The 21535-nt window shown below is 39.0% G+C and overlaps 1 protein-coding gene across 1 annotated transcript in view; it reads left to right on the top strand.

The window, feature by feature from the left end:
- The window catches only part of Smchd1 (structural maintenance of chromosomes flexible hinge domain containing 1), a 127908-nt gene that overhangs the window by 71294 nt on the left and 35079 nt on the right, over positions 1 to 21535 (top strand). The window contains exons 22-34 of the mRNA XM_032901759.1: positions 518 to 590; positions 1716 to 1855; positions 2572 to 2706; positions 4730 to 4957; positions 8048 to 8196; positions 9050 to 9138; positions 9690 to 9808; positions 11288 to 11455; positions 15080 to 15205; positions 17214 to 17293; positions 17496 to 17653; positions 18926 to 19041; positions 20051 to 20115. Coding sequence (XP_032757650.1) covers positions 518 to 590; positions 1716 to 1855; positions 2572 to 2706; positions 4730 to 4957; positions 8048 to 8196; positions 9050 to 9138; positions 9690 to 9808; positions 11288 to 11455; positions 15080 to 15205; positions 17214 to 17293; positions 17496 to 17653; positions 18926 to 19041; positions 20051 to 20115 — 1646 coding nt within the window. The remainder of the gene's footprint in view (positions 1 to 517; positions 591 to 1715; positions 1856 to 2571; positions 2707 to 4729; positions 4958 to 8047; positions 8197 to 9049; positions 9139 to 9689; positions 9809 to 11287; positions 11456 to 15079; positions 15206 to 17213; positions 17294 to 17495; positions 17654 to 18925; positions 19042 to 20050; positions 20116 to 21535) is intronic.

Below are 21535 nucleotides of genomic sequence, written 5' to 3'. Positions count from 1 at the left end.
GTCCAGTCCATTTTCTTTCCTACTCCTTTATTGTTTCACGTCAGAAATATTTTTAGTTATTTGTGTTATATCTATGCCTTTTACCTGCATGTATCTATGTGCACCACATGGGTGCCTGAAGGCTATGGAGTCCAGAAGAGCTAATTGGATTCCCTGGACATGGAATTATGGGTGATTATAGCCAATATATGGGTTCTGGGAACTGAACGTGGGTTCCCTGCAAGAGCAGCAAGTTCTCCTTGCCACTGATCTGTCTTTCTACTGCTTTTTTTTTTTTTTTACATTTTTAGAAACACTGCCTTATTCTGATAACTACCCAAAGTGGTTATCATTTTCGAGATGAGGAAAGTTTTTCCCCCTCTGGGATTCTTAGATATTTGTAGTGATTTTACTAAGTAAAATTATGAGTAAATTTATGTAATGATAAGAAAACTAAACACAAGTCAGAACTGAAATGTTAAACTACTCATTTAAATCTTGGGTTTAATTTTCGCTGTCTTTTTTTTTTTTTCAACAGAATTTTAATCTGAAGGTTATTCTTCCGGGTTTAAAAGAAGACTCACAGATTTTGAAAATTAGATTGTTACCTGGTAATATTATTTTAAGAAGTATTTAGAATAGTTATTTTTTTAAAGTATTCTTTAGATGGCAGTTGTGGTAACTGGCCAGAATGTGGGAGTATTGAGGCAGAAAAGACTACAATTTAATTATGAATGTGGAGGTGGCATGAGCTCAGTCGGGGATAACAGATCCCCCAGGAATGGCTGTAGATACTCTTGACCGCTAAACCATCTTCCTAGCCTGGAAAAACTGCAATGTTGACACTACAGTGGGCTGTGATAATGAGATTCTATCAGAAAGCAAAAACAAAAGTGAAAAAAATGGTATTGTGATAGAAGTATACTGATACTGTTTGTACTAGCTTAATGTTTGAGTAAGGCTGATAATAGCTCTAAGCTTCTGTCTCTTAGAAAAGAACATTGAAACAGTGTAGAAACAGCTGGCCTTAGACATGCCGTAGGTAGCCAGGCATGGTCTTGAGCACACAATCCTCCTGCCTCATCCTCCCAAATGATGGATTTCGGGCATGTACTGCCATACATACCTGGTCAATTTACTGTGGAAGTGTAGATCCATTTTGTTAGTCTTACAGGAAATGTATAATAAGGACAATGAGCAGTGTACTTACCTGCTTATGCAATTACATAATCACCAGGGATTTGTTTTATTTTGGGACACAGTTTTATTACATAGCCAATGCTAATTTCCAGCTCTCAGGTGCTGGATAACAGGATTGTACCGTCATGCTTGGCTTGAACTAGTCTTATGATTCATGAAGTTTGCTATTCCTTGTGCTGGAGACATCAGTCATTGTATAACTAACAATGATAAGTAAGTTTATCTTAATAAACTTATTTTGCTTCTCATGTGTTTTCCCTCCCAAATATTTTAAAATTTTTTCAAGACTGTCTAGGTCATTTCTAGTATGAGTTAATCACTATGCTGTAGCTTATATAGAACTAAACCTAAGCATCAGATATTCACCTCTGTTATTGAGACAGCTCAATCACTCACACATTACAGTGGGAAGGTAGATTAATAAATTAATAAAAGTTCTGCATTCTTTATTCTTTTCTTATAACTGTTACATACAGAAAAAGATTGTAGTCCATTTAATTTACTGAATATTTTTTAATTATGTTATTTCTCAATAGGTCCCCCTCATCGACTAAAAGTGAAACCTGACTCAGAAATTCTAGTTATTGAGAATGGAACAGCTTTCCCTTTTCAGGTGGAAGTTGTGGATGAGTCAGACAACACAACAGCACAACCAAAGCTGATCGTCCACTGTAAGGTGAGCTTGTGTGATTGTCCCCTGTAAGGTGAGCTTGTTGTGTGATTGTCCCCTGTAAGGTGAGCTTGTGTGATTGTCCCCTGTAAGGTGAGCTTGTGTGATTGTCTGTGCACATCTGTGAATGCATGTGGCAGAGTAGCTGGCCGGAGAGCTTCAGGAGACTCTCTTGTCTCCGACTCCTACCTTGTTAGGAGCAGTGGGATTGGAGAGGTGCAGTACTGTAACTAGCTTTACATGCTCTCTGGGGATTCAAACTCAGGTCCTCCTGCTTACGTGTCGTGTTTTATAACTATGGAGCCATTTCCCTTTCTCCCTCCCCTAACTTTAGGTAAAGTGTTTTGTTTATAAACAGAATGATAAAACTATCTTTCAGAAGTTTCAATTAGTGTATAAACAAAGATGGGTTAAGGTCTATCACAAAAGAAATTCAAGAAAGTAAAACGGGTGGGGGGTGGTACTGAAGACATGACTGTAACATTTGTGACCTAAATTTGTAATTTTTTTTTAAAGAAAAGAATGTTTTTCTAAAAGGATAAATTTTATGTAACATAGAAAGTCACTGTTTTTATTTAAAAAAAAAAAAGTCTAGTGTTTTGAGTTTTATTTAGAACTTTCCAGTATAGAGGCAGCAGTGTTGGCTGTGGTAAATTATTGCAGAATGTGAACAGTTACTGAGTAGTTACGGATAGCTGATGGTCTCTCCACCCTCATTTTAGTTCCTCGGTGCTCCAAACCTACCAGTCTACACTGTGGATTGCAGCAGCTCTGGAACGAGCATCCTGACAGGGTCACCAATTCAAGTGCAGAACATTAAGAAAGACCAGACACTGACCGCCAGGATTGAGATACCTGTAAGCTACTGCTCTCATTGGTGTTACACAAAGTCTCCAAGGTCTTTAACAGCTGTAGACTATTTTATGCAAAGTTGTTTGATACTAAAATGTGTAATATCTGTGGTTCTCTTAAAAACAGTGTGAAGGGGGTTGGGGATTTAGCTCAGTGGTAGAGTGCTTGCCTAGCAACCGCGAGGCCCTGGGTTCGGTCCCCAGCTCCGAAAAAAAAAACAAAAAACAAAAAAACAGTGTGAAGTATAGCAGTATTTTAACGTTTTATATCACACATTAGTAATCTTCTTGATCATTTCTCTTACAATGTTTATAATTACCAGTGATTATATTTTCCTTTTTAAAAGGTATATATTTAAACTGGGGGTTTGTAATTCTCTGTGGGGGTACGTGGATGTGAGGCCAGAGGCATTGGATCCCTTGAAGCTAGAATGACAGACAGGTGTGAGCCACCAGGTGGGTAATGGGAGGTGAATTCAGGTGGATCCACAAAAGCTGTGTGCGCCCCTGATAATAGTAAGCATCAGGAACGTGGGCAAGACACAATAAACTGCATAAAAGCAGGTACAGCTTGCTATTTGTTTTAACTGAAATGAACTCCTGGTCTTCTGATACTGCTGTCTAATTATAAAAAGGCCCATTTGTCTCAAAGGCCAGATCTTCCCCATATCCACAAAACTATAATTCTTAATAGTTTGCAAAATGCAAATGCACACAAATACAAGTTCCTAAGAGTAAGGAGTCAAGTAAGTCTGTATACTTTTAAAATACATTGCTTGATATTTTATAGTATAGGAATTTTAAATAAATTTTAAATCACTCTCCTAAATGGGTTTATGTCGGAATAGCTGTAAATAGATAAGAAAGTGTATTAAGTAATACTTAAAGTTATTCTACGATTAAGTTATTATAAATAACTTTGTGCCGTTGAAGGTATTACAGTTTATTAAAGAAGTAATGGTATAATAGTTTAATTTTCTATGCCTAAAAGTAACTTCTTTATGTGGATCTGTACAATTGTAGTACTAGTAATCAATATAAATTACTCAGTATGCTGATAAGCTGAGCTTTCAGGACATCTAAAATCCTTCTGGCTGTTAACATTTGTTCATTTATTTCAGTGTACTATTAATTTAAAAAGTCCATAAAATGTCAGTAAAGCTTAGTAATAAAAAGTACTGTGTTCTATATAGCAACTTGTCTCCAATTTTTATTGAAAATTCATGGTTTCTTCTTTATTCTGTTTTTAGAATTAGTTATTTATTTACATCCCAAATATTGCCCCCTGGCCCTCCCTCCCCAGTTCTTCATCCCATTCTTCCTCCTCTTCACCTTTGAGAGGATGCTTCCCACTTCTTTATTCTTACGAAGTGATGGTTATTGAATCTGATATAATTTAAATCATGTGACTTTATTTTTTTTAAATATACACTTTTTTTAAAGATTTATTCATTTATTATATATAAGTACACTGTAGCTGTCTTCAGACACCAGAAGAGGACATTGGATCTCCTTACAGATGGTTGTGAGCCACCATGTGGTTGCTGGGATTTGAACTCAGGACCTCTGGAAGAGTAGTCGGGTGCTCTTAACCACTGAGCCATCTCTCCAGCCCGTGACTTTATTTTTTATTATAGATTTATTTTATTATTAAAAATGAAATTCTTAGAAACGAAGGTATTTGTTAGTAGTTTTAGAATATAACCAGTCCCATTTATGCCTGATGGTATAAAATACTATATTCTTACAGTATAATGCCTTTTTTGTCTGTTTGTTTTAAAGGCAGGGTCCCTTGTATATTCCAGGCTGACCTTGGACTTACTGTGTAGCTGAGAATAGCTTGAACTCCTGACCTCCTGCCTATACCTCCCAGGTTGTTGGCATACAGGTGGGTGCCACCACATCTGGCTTATAATGCCTTTCTGATGACAAACCTATGGTGTAACTGGTAAGACGGTCTTCCCTGATCGAGACTAAGTTGTGAGACAATGCCATGGACTCAGTGTCTGTCTCATGTTCTCTCTTCTAGAGCTGTAAAGACGTGTCACCTGTTGAAAAGACTATCAAGTTACTTCCCAGTAGCCATGTTGCTTGCCTACAAATCTTTAGTGTGGAGGGACAAAAAGCAATCCAGATTAAACATCAGGACGAGGTTAACTGGATAGCAGGTGATGTAATGCGCAATCTGATTTTTCAAATGTATGATGAAGGAGAAAGAGAAATCAATATTACAGCATCCTTGGCAGAAAAAATTAAGGTAAGTATTTTAGACAAATTGTTTACTTGTAAAAACTTGTTTGTGTTTTGAAAATTGAAATTTTGTGGATAGCTTATAATAAATTGTTTTTCAAATAAAAATGCTGTTATTAGGTTGGTGCTAAATAAATTGTGTATTGGATTGTAAAAATTAAATCATTATAATTAGATTCAAACACATATTTATTAATAACATTCAAACCATTACAGTCAACACATTTTTGCCAGTGAGAAATGAGCTCTTGTGTGTTTATAAAATAAAAGTAGAAAATCAGTGAACTCGTACAAAGCGTGAGAGGAGGTGATCTTCCTAGGGAGTTCACGGGACTCCCTTACTGAGCTTCCTCTCCAGGTGGTTTTAAATGCTGAGTGTCCATTGAGAGTGGAGCAACATCGGAGCGTCGGCGTCTACACCTGGGTTCAGGTGATCGGTGCCAACTTCTGATGGCTCCGCTGTGCTCTGTGTCCTCTAGACTGTTTCTTAGCAAAACTTTCTGAGCCAGGCAGAGCTGCACAAATATGTTCATTAGTTCCAGGCCAATGGACTGGCAGTGTTTCAAGTTTTTCCTGCTGTTTAATGACTCATTTTGATGGTGAAAACCACTCAACCAGGTGTGATGATGGCTTTTAATCCCAGCACTGGGGGTCAGAAGCCAGCAATTCTCTATTGAGTTTCAGGGCCGCCTGTTCTACATAGTGAGTTCTAGGATAGCCAGAGCTATGTAGGAAACCCTATCTATTAATAAACAAATAGAAAATAAAAACCACCCAGGGCTTTGGAGAGAGACCCTATCTATTCATCCATGCATACATATGAAAATCACTCCAATTTGTCTTTTTGTTTAATGTCATTTTTGTAATATTAAATAAAAAAACAGCAGGTAATTATTCATTTGCAAAATAACATACACTGAGAATGACACTGTGACATAACCACCATTTTTTAAACATGCACTTCAGTGTCAGACAACAAATGTCAATAATACAATTGTTTGCACTGGCCTAATAGTTTAAATTCTAAGCTAAATAGGTTTTTTTGTGTATGGACTTGATCGAAATGTGGATGATTTACATGTGGGAAATCTAGTACTTAGAGAAATGATCTTTCTCTAATGGGTTGGTAAGATGACTCAGCAGGTAAAGGCCCTAGGGCCAAGCCCACTTTCCTGAACTGTTATCAAAGTTAGGATAACTTTGGCTATGAAGGCCAGGTCATTGTTGGACCCCAGGAAGGAGAACAACCCCCGTCTAGAAATAATGTTTGGGAAACTCAGGAGTTTTAATTGCCTCAAGATAGGTAGCTAGGTGGAGTTTGTCTTTCTGTAATGACAGGAAGTAGGGTCTTTTGCCTAGCAAGTATCCCCACTGTTTGTGTCCTTTTTGACATCTTTTCCTTTGGTTGTTGGCTTTTTGTTTTCTTGGTTTCTTTGTATACTGGAGTCTGGAGCAGTTCAGGTTCAGTTAAGGTAACTGAAACCTGGGAGGCCCCACTAGTTCTAGTCCTCCTTCCAGACAGCCAAGTCTGTTGCTTTGTTCTGTTCCGCTTTGGAAGGAGGGAGCTCCTTTTTTGATTTCCTTTTCAGCTGAGGTGAGATGCCCCCTCTCTATATAGAGGGCCCCATGGGTATGAGCCATGGTAAATATAAACTGAATGTCCATTTACTGCCGTGTCCCAGTGCAGCCCCTGGGTTAACAAGAGCTCAGCCCTTTGTTGCTGAGGGGCAGGGCCAATGTTCTATACAAGGTGACAGCTGATTTTATGTTGAACAGAACTGCTCGCCCCAGTGTTCAGGACCTCTTCTACTTCTCGTAGTAGCCATCTAACCCATTCGGGTAAGTCTGATGGTTGGACTTCGGCAGTCCTCCCGCAGCAGTCACTTTGTCAACGTTTTTGTTGTTTTTTTTTAAAGGCAGCTGCCCACAAACAAGTTGGGCAACTGCCAGAAACAGCATCAAGTCTTTTGGACAGATAGGCTATTGGCTTCTTTAAATGTCAGACTAAAATATGTAATTCAAGTGATAAAGAATTTTAAGGTAGACGTACTCAAGAAAGGATTTAGATCAAAAGGTGACCAGAAAGGTGGCCCACTTTTCTCACCTTACAGAGTAACAGGAGTAATAGTCCACAGGATTCACGTTCAAAACCTCCGTCCAGACCACGCAGAAGTGATGATACACACACATGCCTGTTCTTTTCATGGACTCCCTCAGCCGGTGGTTTTTGTTTTTGCTTTTGTTTTGAGATAATAATCACATACAGGCCAAGCTGGCCTGTTGCTGCTAGTCATCTTGCCTCCCTCTCCTACTGCTAGGATTGTAAATACATGCTACACCATGGGGTTTTGTTGTTGTTGTTGTTGTTTTGGTTTTGTTTCTTCTAAAAATGGGGTCTTGATGTTTAGCCCACTTAGGTTTCCACTAAACCTTACCCTGGGGTCATCTACTGCAGATTCCCGGAAGTACCATCTTGTCTAACTGATCTTCACTTTAAAATGTAGTAGGCACAGTGACAGCCTTGTAGCAAAGCTCTAAAAATACACACCTTAATAGCTTTCAGTTTTATTATGAAGATTCAGAAATATTTGCAGCAAAACCAAATAAGTAATATGATACACTATTATTTCTGATCAGCGAGTGACTGTCTAGCTGGGCTTGCTGATGTTGGCCTTTAATGTCAGTGGGAGACTTGGAGACAGAGGGAGGTGGATCTCTGATTTTAAGGCCAACCAGGTTTCTATAGTGTTCCAGAACACTCTCAAGAAAATACACTTTTTTAGAAATGAAGAAAATAGACTTTCTTTTCCTTTGGCTGTGGGAGGGGTAAATTATAATTTAGCTTTAAGCTTCTTCAATAAATAGGTGGGGTGCGGAGGCACATTCCTGTAATCCTAGCAGTTGGAAGGTGGAGGATCATGAATTCATGCCCATCCAAAGCAACATGAGTTTGGGGGCAGCCTGATCTACCTGGAACCCTGTTTCAAAAGATTAAAAAAGAAGAAGTAAAATAAGAAAAAGAATCTTTTGACTGTAAGTGATTATGGGACGGCTTTGAGTGACTTGTAAGCTTTGTGTTACATGAATTCTCTCCTAGGTTAATTGGACTCCTGAGGTTAACAAAGAACATTTGGTACAAGGTCTGCTTCCTGATGTACAAGTACCAACATCTGTGAAAGATGTACGCTACTGCCAGGTTTCTTTCCAAGATGACCATGTGTCTCTGGAAAGTGCCTTTACAGTAAGGTTTGTGAACTTGTTAACATCTTCAAATATTTTCAGACTTAGCATACCACAACAGGATGGTTTTCTGCAGTGCACTCTTGTGGGAAAAAAAAAGTTGCTTTGAGGATTTTAAAAAAAGACACATTTTAATTTCTATAAAATATGGAGATTGTCTTTACAATAAATCTTCATTGTACATAGTGGTTAATTGTTGGGCTTTTGTTAGAGGCATAGTCCTGCTATGCAGCCCAGAATGGCTTCAAACTCTCACAATCCTCCTGCCTCAGTTTCCCAAGTGCTGGAATTACATGTGGTAGAACTGTATATTTCTGACAGTGATTAATCCTTTCATGATTATAACCCTGCACTTATTGATCCATTAATAACTGTAACAGTGCATCAAAGGAAAGGTCCTTCAACTCAAACAACAGAGGTCTGAAAAACACGAAAGACAGGGTGTGGTTTTAGAAGAAAAAGCTATCACATTGATTAGGGGTGAAGTTTGAAACTGAGTTCAGTCAGAAGTTATATTTACAACTCAAAGGGTAGAACTTAGTATAAAGGAGCAGAAGACCACCCTTCTGTAACTCCTAGCACTGTAAATCCCACACCTGCTTCCATGCCGTTCCCTGAATGTGATTTCCTTATCATAACTTCCTTTTAATGCAATATAAAGGATATAATGTAACCTTTTCTTGCAATCAGTATAGCTATTAAGGATATAATGTAACCTTTTCTTGCAATCAGTATAGCTATTAAGAATGAAGCATTTGGAGGGTTTCTGTTGTATTCAACTTTAGGACCTGTGTGTTGCTCTTCACTTTTTTTCTGCAATTAATAGTTAATTAAAGCCTTTTAACCAAACAAATTTTAGACCACTTCCTGATGATCCCAAACATTTAAAATGTGTGTTAAAAGGAGGAAAAACAGTGCAGATGGGCCAAGAGCTTCAAGGAGAAATAGGTTAGTATGCCTACTTACTTGTATGATACTGGCTTCAGTTAATATTTTAAAATATATGGTCTGAAAGATACTTTATGGAATACACTGAAACTCAGTGTTATACTATAGTTTATTTTAAAAATCTTTCATTTGTTACAAGAAATAGTGTTAAAAGTATGAATTAATTTCTCTGTAGCTTTTATTTTTTCTTATAGTTAGAAAATTATATACCATTAAGTGTTTCCTTTAAATTGTAATGAAAAGTCTGATTTAGGCATTAGGCATTAGGATATAGCTCACTGGTAGAGCATGTCTACTATGTATGTGAACCTGTGCTTAATCCCTAGAACCTTACAGATACAAATAATGGTAACATTAGCATACCTCGAAAGTTAAAAGCAGTTTTTAAATAGTCCTGCACAGGTTGTTGACACAGTTTAATGGTTATAAGAGAAATAATTATGTATGTATATTATATATAATATGCATGAGAGTAAATTAAAGCTTCCAAGTATATTTTATGTATAAGATCTTAAAAAGGATTTTAACTTGAAACTTTTTTCTTTTTTAAGTTGTAATAATTGTAGATCAGTATGGAAATCAGATTTCAGCATTCTCACCTGATTCCTTATCTACTTTGTCAATCTCTGGAGATGGGCTTGACAGCAAAAACCTGAAAACCACTTTGGAGGTATGGCTACCCTGTAAAATTGGATTTATGTGTGAGAAAATGTGGAAGTTTAACTTTACATATATTATTTTTAATTTTAAAAAATAATTTAATTTTTAAAAATAATATTTGTGTTTGTGTATATATACTACACTTGGCTAAATGCTTGCCATAGTGCAGGTGTGGAAATCAAGGACAACTTGTGGGAGTCAGTTCTTATACACCATTGGGTGTTTCCTTTAATCGTAGTAAAAAGTCTGATTTAGGACTGACAAGGGAGTCCCAGACACTTGGACTTGGTGGCAGGTATCTTCTCTACCGAGTCATCTTGCATCCTTGATTGACATTAAAACTTGTATTTAAAAAATGGTGTGAGCATCTGTGAGACCCAGATCATTTGCCAGCAAAAGCAAATGGAAAGCAGGTGTTTGCCCCAAACCCACCTCTCACTCCTGGCCACATTGCCTTCCCTTTAAGCGTGTTATTTATGTTGCAGCAGATTGCTGTTGTAATACTTCACTATACATGCTTAGACACATAGTGTGCCTCTGTTACACATGCATGTAAGTTTTCAGTTAGATACTCAAGTAAAACGCTAAAGAAATAGCTAAAGAAAAGCTACAGGGGAGTCTCAGTCACCTGTGCTGGTTTCTGAGGTAAAGAGAAGCACAGATACAGACTGACCATTCCTAACACAACATTCGAAATGTTCTGAAATCCAAAAAGTTTTCACTACTAGCATGGTACTCAAAATTGCCAGCTTTTAGAGTATTTTATATTTATAGACTAGGGCTGTGGTTTTTTGGGGAGGGGGTAGGGCAGGAGGGGAATGCTTCAGGTCAGGGTTTCTCTGGATAGACCTTGCTGTCCTGGAACTCAATCTGTAGACCAGGCTGGCCTTGAACCCCAAGAGATCTGCCTACCTCTGATTCCCAGTGCTGGGACTGCATACATACACTGCCAGTTCCTGGCTAGATTAGGAGCCTTACTCAGCCTATGCAAATATTACAAATTCAGATTGCTCAAGCCAAGCTGGGTATGGTGTGGTGGCATGTGCCTTCACTCCCATCACTAGAGAGCATAGATAAGGAAGTCTAAGTCCAAGGCTACCTGGGGATCTCTTTGAATTCAAGGATGGCCTGCTCCTCATAGTGTAGTTCCAGACCACCCAGAGCTACTTAGATCTTATGTCAAACAAACAAATAAACAAATAAATTTAAAGAACTTGAAAATGTGAGACACTTGATCTTAAGCATTTTGGTCCAAAAAAAGGAGGAAAATTATGAGAAAATAAGGTAAAGGAGTATACTCACAGTCTTTTAGATTCCCTGCCACTGAAAGAAGAGAAAATTATATTTTCCTTCCTAAACAAGAATGGAGCATGCCAGTGTTGGCATGGGTTCAATCTGTTACCCAAAAACAGCTTGTGAACGATACAATCTTTTTTTAAGACTAAACAGTGTCAACCTTGTGCTTTCTCAATGTACTTCTCTTCACTAGGCCAGCACACAGAGTATCAGCGTACAGGGCATCAGATTTACCCCAGGTCCTCCTGGACCCAAGGATCTTTGTTTTACCTGGCGAGAGTTTTCTGACTTCATTCGAGTGCATCTTATTTCTGGACCTCCAACCAAGCTGCTGCTTATTGACTGGCCAGAGCTGAAAGAGGTACGCAGCTTCATGTCTCCATGGGAAGAGCTAGTACACAGGCTCCGTGCTCTCAGAGCCTTGGTGGACTAGGAAAAATAAATTTTGTTTTAAGAAACAATAATTGTAACTGATAGTAACAAGACAAGGTGAGTCTTAATTGCTTACTGTGTTCTAGTTTTCTGAAATTCTGAATATAATAATTTAAACCTTTAAAATCTGTTCTAGACGTGTATAAAAATTAGAACAGTAATGAAACTACTGATTTTGCCAGAAACCCATTTTATCAGTCAACTGATTTTTTCTAATTTTGTTTCATTGTTTCTCTTAAAGAAATCATCTGAACCTAATCTAGAAAACAGATGTTTTTTTCTTTGACTATTAGTCTATTTGTGTGCGCGTGTGTGCGCGTGCGTGCGCGTGCGTGCGCGTGTGCGTGTGCGTGTGCGTGTGTGTGTGTGTGTGTGTGTGTGTGTGTCGGGTGTTGAATGACCACTGCTGTGTACATGCACTGAGGTGTGCACAGAGAAGCTAGCAGAGGTCTCATTGAGTGTCTCCCTCTGTGCTCAGCCTGTTCTGTTCCTTCAAGGTTAGGCTGAGTCCCTGAACCTGGGGTGGTCTTGGCTTGGTTAGAAGCTAGCCAGCCTCAGCACCACCCTACCTCTGCCTCCCTCAGAGCTGAGGCCATAGCTTGTGTTCAACACCTGGCTTCCTTCATGAGTACTGGATTTGAACTCTGATCCTCATGATTACATAGCAAGTGTTTTTAACAGTTAAGCCATGCCCTCCCAGCCTTGTTGAAGTTTTTGCATAGCATATTTTAGGTGTCAGATTAACGCACCAATATGAATTTGCTGTGAAAATACATAAGTCTTAAATACTAATGCAAACATCTGACAAACATTATCTCTTGATTTTTATTAACTGATAATTTTAGAACCCAGTAAATTTAGGCTGGTAGCGTGGTGGCATAAACCTTTAATTCCAGCACTCAGAGTTAGAGACGGATTTCTGTGAGTTTAGGCCAACCTGGTCTACATTGAATCCAGTTTAAAAAAAAAATTCAAACATTTTGTTGAAATAAAAATTTTACAGATTTTAAAATGTATGTGAAATGACTAAACTCAGTACTACAGCTTAAATTTAAGTCTTACTTTACTGAGAAACATTCTTTAGAAGCAGTTAAGTAAGCCTGGAACTTGTGAGCCCCAACTGCACCAGCATTTACGAGGCAGGGCGGGCTGAGACTGGAGGGACATGTGTGCACTCACATGCAGGAGGCAGGGCTGAGACTGGAGGGACATGTGTGCACTCACATGCAGGAGGCAGGGCTGAGACTGGAGGGACATGTGTGCACTGACATGCAGGAGGCAGGGCTGAGACTGGAGGGACATGTGAGACTGGAGGGACATGTGTGCACTCACATGCAGGAGGCAGGGCTGAGACTGGATGGACATGTGTGTACTCACATGCAGGAGGCAGGGCTGAGACTGGATGGACATGTGTGCACTGACATGCAGGAGGCAGGGCTGAGACTGGAGGGACATGTGTGCACTGACATGCAGGAGGCAGGGCTGAGACTGGAGGGACATGTGTGCACTGACATGCAGGAGGCAGGGCTGAGACTGGAGGGACATGTGTGCACTGACATGCAGGAGGCAGGGCTGAGACTGGAGGGACATGTGTGCACTCACATGCAGGAGGCAGGGCTGAGACTGGAGGGACATGTGTGCACTCACATGCAGGAGGCAGGGCTGAGACTGGAAGGACATGTGTGCACTGACATGCAGGAGGCAGGGCTGAGACTGGAGGGGGCTGCAGGAGGGAGGGCTGAGACTGGAGGGACATGTGTGCACTGACATGCAGGAGGGAGGGCTGAGACTGGAGGGACATGTGTGCACTCACATGCAGGAGGCAGGGCGGGCTGAGACTGGAGGGACATGTGTGCACTCACATGCAGGAGGCAGGGCTGAGACTGGAAGGACATGTGTGCACTCACATGCAGAAGGCAGGGCTGAGACTGGAGGGACATGTGTGCACTGACATGCAGGAGGCAGGGCTGAGACTGGAAGGACATGTGTGCACTCACATGCAGGAGGCAGGGCGGGCTGAGACTGGAGGGACATGTGTGCACTGACATGCAGGAGGCAGGGCTGAGACTGGAAGGACATGTGTGCACTCACATGCAGGAGGCAGGGCTGAGACTGGAAGGACATGTGTGCACTCACATGCAGAAGGCAGGGCTGAGACTGGAGGGACATGTGTGCACTCACATGCAGGAGGCAGGGCTGAGACTGGAGGGACATGTGTGCACTCACATGCAGGAGGCAGGGCTGAGACTGGAGGGACATGTGTGCACTCACATGCAGGAGGCAGGGCTGAGACTGGAAGGACATGTGTGCACTCACATGCAGGAGGCAGGGCTGAGACTGGAAGGACATGTGTGCACTCACATGCAGGAGGCAGGGCGGGCTGAGACTGGAGGGACATGTGTGCACTCACATGCAGGAGGCAGGGCTGAGACTGGAGGGACATGTGTGTTTTGTTAACTCAGGTAAGACAGGAGGGCAGAGGAAGTAAAACATGAATAGGCGTGAGATTATCACATCAGCTTCAATTTTTAATCTTTTATTTCTCACCTTAACTTTTAAATGTTTATGAGATTGATGCTTTATATGGTATCTTGCTTAACAATGTATCCTTTGAATATATCCAATATTAATATAGCACTATGTGGATTTCTAGGGTTTCACAAGCCATAGAAAGAATACTTGCTAGAGAGAAAGCAAGCATTTGAACTTACATCATTGATTATTAGTTTGATCCTTAATCAGGGGCTAAGTGTTACTGCTAAATGTCACGATGCAAAAAAGCTTGAAATTGACAGAAGTGTTAAGCCAGAAATGAGTGGGTGCTAGAAGCAAGTAACGTCGTGCTGTTTTTGTTTTTAACAGATCATCAGTCTTTCCTATAAGGTGGTCATTTGTAATACTTAAATTGGCTTCCTAGAGTTTACTTTCATTGATGAAAGTAGTGATTTATAAATATAACAACTTACTGTACTGTTGTAGAAATTATTTTAATTTCAATCAGGGGCTTCTACCTCACCTTTATCATTCAATTCCCAAATGAAAGACACATAACTTTTATTACTATAATAAGATTTAATTAGCACTAGAGCTGGGCAGACATCTACTCTCTATGCTATTATGTCTCCTTCCCTGCCTATGACCCCACAGTATGACTTGCCATGTTCTGTCTGTGCTACTCTTAACTCCAATTGGTTAGTGCTCATGGCCATGATTTCAAGATTCTTACTCCATGGCATCTTCTCCTCTTTACAGACTCCTCTCTCCTCTCTCATGATTTTTCTCTGACCCCAAGCCCATGAACCCCAAACCCTGCTTATGTCTCCTCTTCCCAGGTTTGACTGTCAACATCTTTATTTAACCAACAGCTTAAAATTAAGGATCAAGGTCATATTGTACATGCAGATTTTCTCATCCTGGGGGGCAACCAGGTCTTGGGGGCCAGTATTTTGCATTACAATACATAGCAAAACACTAATCCTCAACCCTATACAAATAATTATGTTGTTTGGCACCTACTTATTTGTGTTTATTTAAATGTTTGATTCTCTTTCAGTCCATTCCAGTGATTAATGGAAGACAATTACAGAACCCTCTTATTGTTCAACTTTGTGATCAGTGGGATAATCCTGCTTTAGTTCCAAATGTTAAAATATGTCTCATAAAAGCAAGCAGTTTAAAGGTAAGTTTCAAGCTTCCTTAGATATTTTTCACTGAAAAGTCTATTTCAGAGCTGGAGAGACTGCTCAGTGTTAAGAGCAGTTGCTACTGTTGCATAGGACAGTTTCCATATCAACATGTCAACTTAGAACCATCTGTAACTCCAGTTACAGGGGATCTGATGCCCTCTTCTGACCTCTCCATAGGCACATAACTGGAGCATAGACATACATGCAGACAAAGCACCTGTACATAAAAATAAAAATGAGTTAATCTTTAAGTAAATTTCTGTATTCTAAGACAGTGTAGTTCAGTAGGAAAGTAATTTCTAGCATGCACAAAAATGTGTGTTTGATCTCTAGATCTCCTTCCCCTGTACTCCCTAAAGATGCAGCATTTTCTCCTCATAGTAGTATCAAATGTCACATTTTTGTCTTTTTAAAAGAAATGTAATCCCGTGTAACCTTCATTTCTGTTTAATATAAATCAAAGAGTCTTTACATTTGATAAAGTGAAGTGCGTAGCTGATAACCAATATAGTGTGGTGCCATCACTGCAGTTAGGATGGCTTCTCTCCTCTTCCAAAGAGCTGCAGGCACATGGGCGGGGCTGATAGGCCTAGGCTGGACTGGCTCTAGGGTAATGGTGCTGTGCCCATCATTCTTTGTCGCTGGAGCAGTTATGAGCATGGTCTTGTAAAGTATGGCACACACATTTCAGGACTTCGTTGTCTCCATGTCTAGTGGGAGAGCTGGCTGGTCAGATCCAGCAGGGACTTCAGGCTTCTGGTGAAAGGTGGAGGCCTTTTTTGCTCAAGGTAAGCCTTGAGAAGATAAGGTTAAGAAGAGAAGCCCCCCCCCCTTTTTTTTTTTTTTTACAATTCATCAGTAGGTTGAAGGGAATTCGTAGCTAACTTGTCGCCAGTTAGTTTCAAGAATGCTCCTGAGATTATGCTCAGATAGTCTAGGGTATCACTGCACAGATGTTTCATAAATGTAGTAGAGTAGTTGATACTGTACAAAACAGACAGACTTTAATTCAGACAGAATCCCAGTCCACAGTTCCCAGGATCTCACAAGTTGATTTCAAAAGTTGATGTGGTACTTAACCAAAATTTTTATATGATATTCATGGTCTGTGTCCCTAGTGAGTCCAAAAAAAATCAGGATTTTTTTAGGGCTATCAAAGAAATGTGATCCAAACATCTCTGATTAGAATCAAGATTGCTGACTGATAATTGGTCAGAGGTAAATTAGCTAGGATACAGGACAGATTTTTCCAGTTACTCCTTATTTCCCCTTTCTAATCCCACTGTCTTTCTTGTTGGCCTGCACCTCTGCAAACTGCTCTTTGTGTTCTCTTAAGTAGAGTTCAGAATTAGAATTTAGGAGTCTGGTCTGGTGCCGAGTCTGGTCTGGTGCCGTGGCTTATAAACTCTCTCTTGAATATTTGTCTCTAAGAAACTTAAGTAGTGATTATTTCTATCTTTAGACTATGGTTGTGGTTCTAGATTCTAGAGAAGCGTCTATTAAAAACCTGCAACTCTTAATCATCACTAGAAAAAGTGTTCACTGACAATCACTTTAAACGTATGTTATCACCATGATGGCTAGTGTTACAGTAGAAATTTAGGAAGCACATTTGAATCTTACAAATGAAAACACACATGCCTGAGTATAAGACCAGAAAGGTAAAAAGAAAGAATAAGGACAGTCTGTGATACCTATACTTGAGGGTGTGTGTGTATAATTATTTCTCTTGTGCTTTCCAGTTATAACAGACGTCGCTTGACATTCACCTGATATCAATACAATTAATATAGAATTCTGCAACTTGATAACTTTTTGAATGAGTTTTAGAACATGTGATTACATGTTTTTTCAACTAATTTTAGATTTGAAATGTTTGTTTTTATAGTTATCTGCATATATAACTTAAAATAAGGACATCTTAGAAACATAGTACTAGACAAGAACTTGATAGATTTCTAGAATTTCCTAATCAACCTTTTTATTTTGTCTTATTTGCAGCTAGTACCTTCAAACCAGCAGCATAAAACAGATGATAAGGGCAGAGCTAATTTGGGGATGTTCACTGTTTTTGCTCCAAGGTAAGAAGTGTAAGTTTTACAGTATTGGTATTACAGAAATTGATTTTTCTTATTAATTTCTGAACATAAGAGTATAATAACTATGCTTCAGTTTAGTGTTAAACAAGAATTTTAATTCAGAGTATGAGTAAAATTGTTCTCTAAAAATGTTATGCTTTAGTTATAACCAATGTAATTTGAACCTTTTTTTCCATTTTGTTAGGGGAGAACACACTGTACAGGTTAAAGGTGTCTATAATAAGAGTACTATAGAAGGACCTACAATTAAGTTAATGATTCTTCCAGACCCTGAAAAACCCATTCGTCTGAATGTTAAATATGACAAAGATGCCTCTTTTATAGCAGGGGACATATTTACTGGTAAGTACTAGAGAGTATTACCATAAGTCGTTAATGATAATTTCCCGTACAGTAATATTAGTGGGACAAATTATGTTTGATGCATGTAATTACCTTTAACTGATGAGGAAAATACATAAAACTGAGCAGTCACTCCCTCAGCCTGTTGTTCTGCAGTTCTAATTTTAAAAATAAAAGTTCATGTATAAACTAGTAGTCAAGTCTAAAGGCACCCACTTTAAATGGGAGCCAAAGACAAGTAAAGCTATGGCAGAAGGATTGCAGCAAATTTGGGGCCAACTTTTGGCTACAAAAAAACAACTTTTGGTTTTGAAAAACAAATAAAAGCTAAATGGTGACTAGTATATAGCTCAGCTCTGTTATATATGCTGTGCCATTGGAACTAGGACAGTTTACCTTAAATAAGGTAGAAACCAGTTGTATCAGGATATATTAAAGTGTTTTAGAACATTGACTATCCACAAAACAACTATGCAGATCCTTTGTTTTAGTCACGAATATTACAGTTTTCAGTAAATACAGACTAATGCAGGGTGTGACTGGCTGTGTGACTAATCACATATGCTGGCTATTGCGTCAATAGGAAATCAGTATGTCCTTTATTCAAGTAACTTTCTGTAAGTCTTATCATTTCTTGGAGAGATGAATGTCTGTATGCACTTATTGCAAAGAAAGAAGCACTCCAAAAGGTTATGGTTACACTGTTTAACAGTAACTGTTACTAATTAAAATATACATATTCATAGGTTTTATACTTTATACATTTTGTGTTAAATCTGGGGGAAATAAAAACCTTTTTCTTTGATTTTTTTTTTTTTTAAATCTGAGAGGTACTAAATGTTGTCTATATCTGGTATATATTGTGGGGAATGTTACCTCTAATACTTTATTTAGCTACTTCACATCATTAAATCATAGAGGAAAGTGAAATAATTTTGTTTTAGAAGTGTATGTGGCATGTAATACTGTGACCAGTTGGCTAATTCTTAGATACTAAGCACATAGTCATGCTATTCTGGATTTGCATGCTAGATTTAATTTACATAATGGCAAACTGAAGCTACAACAAGGAACTATTATTAGTGAAGACAATCTTGTTAGATTTATCTAGAACTTGATGTTCATGCTCAGCCCTAGAAAATTGTCTGTTGTGATTAACAATTACCTTTTTGGAGATTATTGGTTAAGTAATAATCTCATTACTTTTTGTTTTAGTCTTAATTTCCTTGCCAGAATATTATCACATAAGTAAATTTTATGTTTACTTGACAGATTTTATGGTTAGTGTGATTTCTGAAGGTGGTAGTGTCATCAAGAATATTAATCCAACACGTATTTCCATGAAAATGTGGAAGCTGTCCAGTGGCATGAGCCGGCCACCAGCAAACGTGAGTAATGGCAAACAAGGACAGAGGTTAAAACACTATAATGTGTTCAGCCATCAAGGTTGCCTTCAATTCTAATACTAGGGAGGCAGATCTCAGAACAGCCAGGGACACAGAGAGACTTTTCAAACCACACCCAAAAAAAAAAAAATCAAAGAAGTAAAATAATTTAAATATTGTTCATCTGTATATCAAAAATTAGCACTTCAACATGTCCTTGGTATTTTAAAAATTGAGATTGTATGTTCTTTGCCTATTTAACTTTTGTTTGCGCATGTTATAAGCATGAACTCCGTACATGTAAGTGCACAGATAAATACTTCCATGCATGCCCATGCTTGGACATGCAGATGCTGAAGGATGGACGGGTTCAGGTGTCTGCCTTCGTTCTTTTATGTTAGTGCTGGGATTTGAACTCAGGTCCTCATGCTTGCACAGCAAGCTCTCTTACACAGTGAGGCATGTTTCTAGCCTGGTGTTTTCAAACTGTTCAGTAATGATAGTATTTCTTTTTTTTTTTTTTTTTTTTTTTTTTTTTTTTTTTTTAGAGCTGGGGACCGAACCCAGGGTCTTGCGCTTGCTAGGCAAGAGCTCTACCACTGAGCTAAATCCCCAACCCTAATGATAGTATTTCTAACTGCATATCTCAGTACAGAAATATTTCAGGTACTCAATAGTCACTTGCAGCCATTGGCTCCCATAAAGTACAGTATGAGATAAATCTCAAAGTGGAAACAAATCCTAGAATTTGTCAGAGCACACAATTTAATAATTCACTTCAGTGTTACTGGTTCATTTAAATAATCTGTTTTAAAAAGCTAGCTTGTTTAACATACTAAAGATTACCAGCTGGTCAATGGGAATCTTTTACTAATTTAGGACTAGCAGTCCAGTGGTACTATAAGTGTATAAATCCAAATGCAGTCAGTTCATTTATTCACCTGTACACATTTTTCATCCTGAATTCACTCTAGTAACAGTTGTTTCCTCCCTCTTTTCTTCCCCTTTGTAGGCAGAAATCTTTAGTTGTAATAAAATAAAAGATAACGACAAGGAAGATGGCTGCTTCTATTTCAGGTACCACTTAAATAATTTCATGTATGTTTAGTGAATTTGCACTGTTGCCTAAGGAAAAGTAGTTTATGGTCAAGAAAAAAATGTTGACTTTATTTCTTAACACTTTCTTTCAGAAGCTATTTGGAGAAACGGATGTTTGCATTTTTGCTGTTGCTTGGGTTTTTTTTGTTTTTGATTTTGATTTTAATATTGCTCTGTAAAAATGGTTTTGAGGAAAATGGTTGTTATAAACATTAGAACCGAGAAAAATCTCTGGAAAACATTTCCTTATGGTGTCAGAGCACTCAGTTTTTGTTTCTTTAATCATTTATTTAAGTGTGTTGTATGAGTGTGTGTGCAGATGCTCCTAGAGGCCAGAGGCCAGAGGTGGGCATCAGGTGTTTCCTCCTTTGCACTCCGTTGAGACAGGACCTCAGTGAACCTGCAACTTGCCAGCCATGACCAGTGGTGGGGTTGCAAGCGTGTATCCCCATACCCACTTTTGTATCTGGGTGCTTGTATCTGAACTCAGTCCTCATGCTTGTTCAGTGAACACGGTGTGTACTCTGGCTGGGCTTGAGTTTTCAAGCTTTCAGATTTTAGGTTCCCTAGTTCTAGGGTGTCATGTGTAAAGGGCTGTTTTCCTCCTGGGTATCCCCCAGCCCCCAAGCTCCTGAAATAACCACTGTGAGATTCAAAATGTATATGCAAACATTTGGCAACATGCTCTGGCTGTTCTCCAACTAGCTCATAAATTGGTATCCCTTTATTCTATTCTAAGTTTCGTCATGTGGCTGGTTACCTCCGCCCAGCTCCCATGCATGTGCCTTTCCTCCATTCCCCAACCAGTCTCCTGCCCTAGCTCCATCCTGAATGCTTTTTGCCTATCAGACGTCTCACCTTCTATTTCCTGCCTCACCTATAGGCCAGTCAGCTTTAATTGACAGTGCTGCATCCACATGGGACACAGGAGAATTTCTCTACAGAATGTAACACCATGATCTCTGTTAGATATCATATTCACTGTGAGGCTAGTGCCTGCACTCTTCCTGATCTCTTGAACAGAAGTTCTAGATTTTTATGTACTCAGATGTGTTGAATCTCTCTTTTATCATTAATCATCTTTAAGAATTCTTTAGATTTGGATTATAAAAACATTCTCCTATATTATAATGTAGGCAATCCCTATGACTAGCTGGTTTGATGATTCACTAGTAGGAGGACCCACTGCACTTATGTAATTTCACTCACTGCCATAAATCAGTATAGCAAAGGGCACAGAGCAATATCTGCAGAGAAAAAACTGACATGGTAATATCCAAGAGAAAGCAGTTAGAGGCTTCAAGATGCCTCTCCTGCTGGATCTCATAGTGTGTGCTTTAGATAAGTACAAAATAACTCTCATGAATGTAACCTCACAGACAGGGCACACATTGTGAAT

Source organism: Rattus rattus, chromosome 4, assembly GCF_011064425.1.
Source record: "Rattus rattus isolate New Zealand chromosome 4, Rrattus_CSIRO_v1, whole genome shotgun sequence".
NCBI classification, from domain to species: Eukaryota; Metazoa; Chordata; class Mammalia; order Rodentia; family Muridae; genus Rattus; species Rattus rattus.
This window is presented reverse-complemented; position numbering and strand designations above follow the sequence as displayed.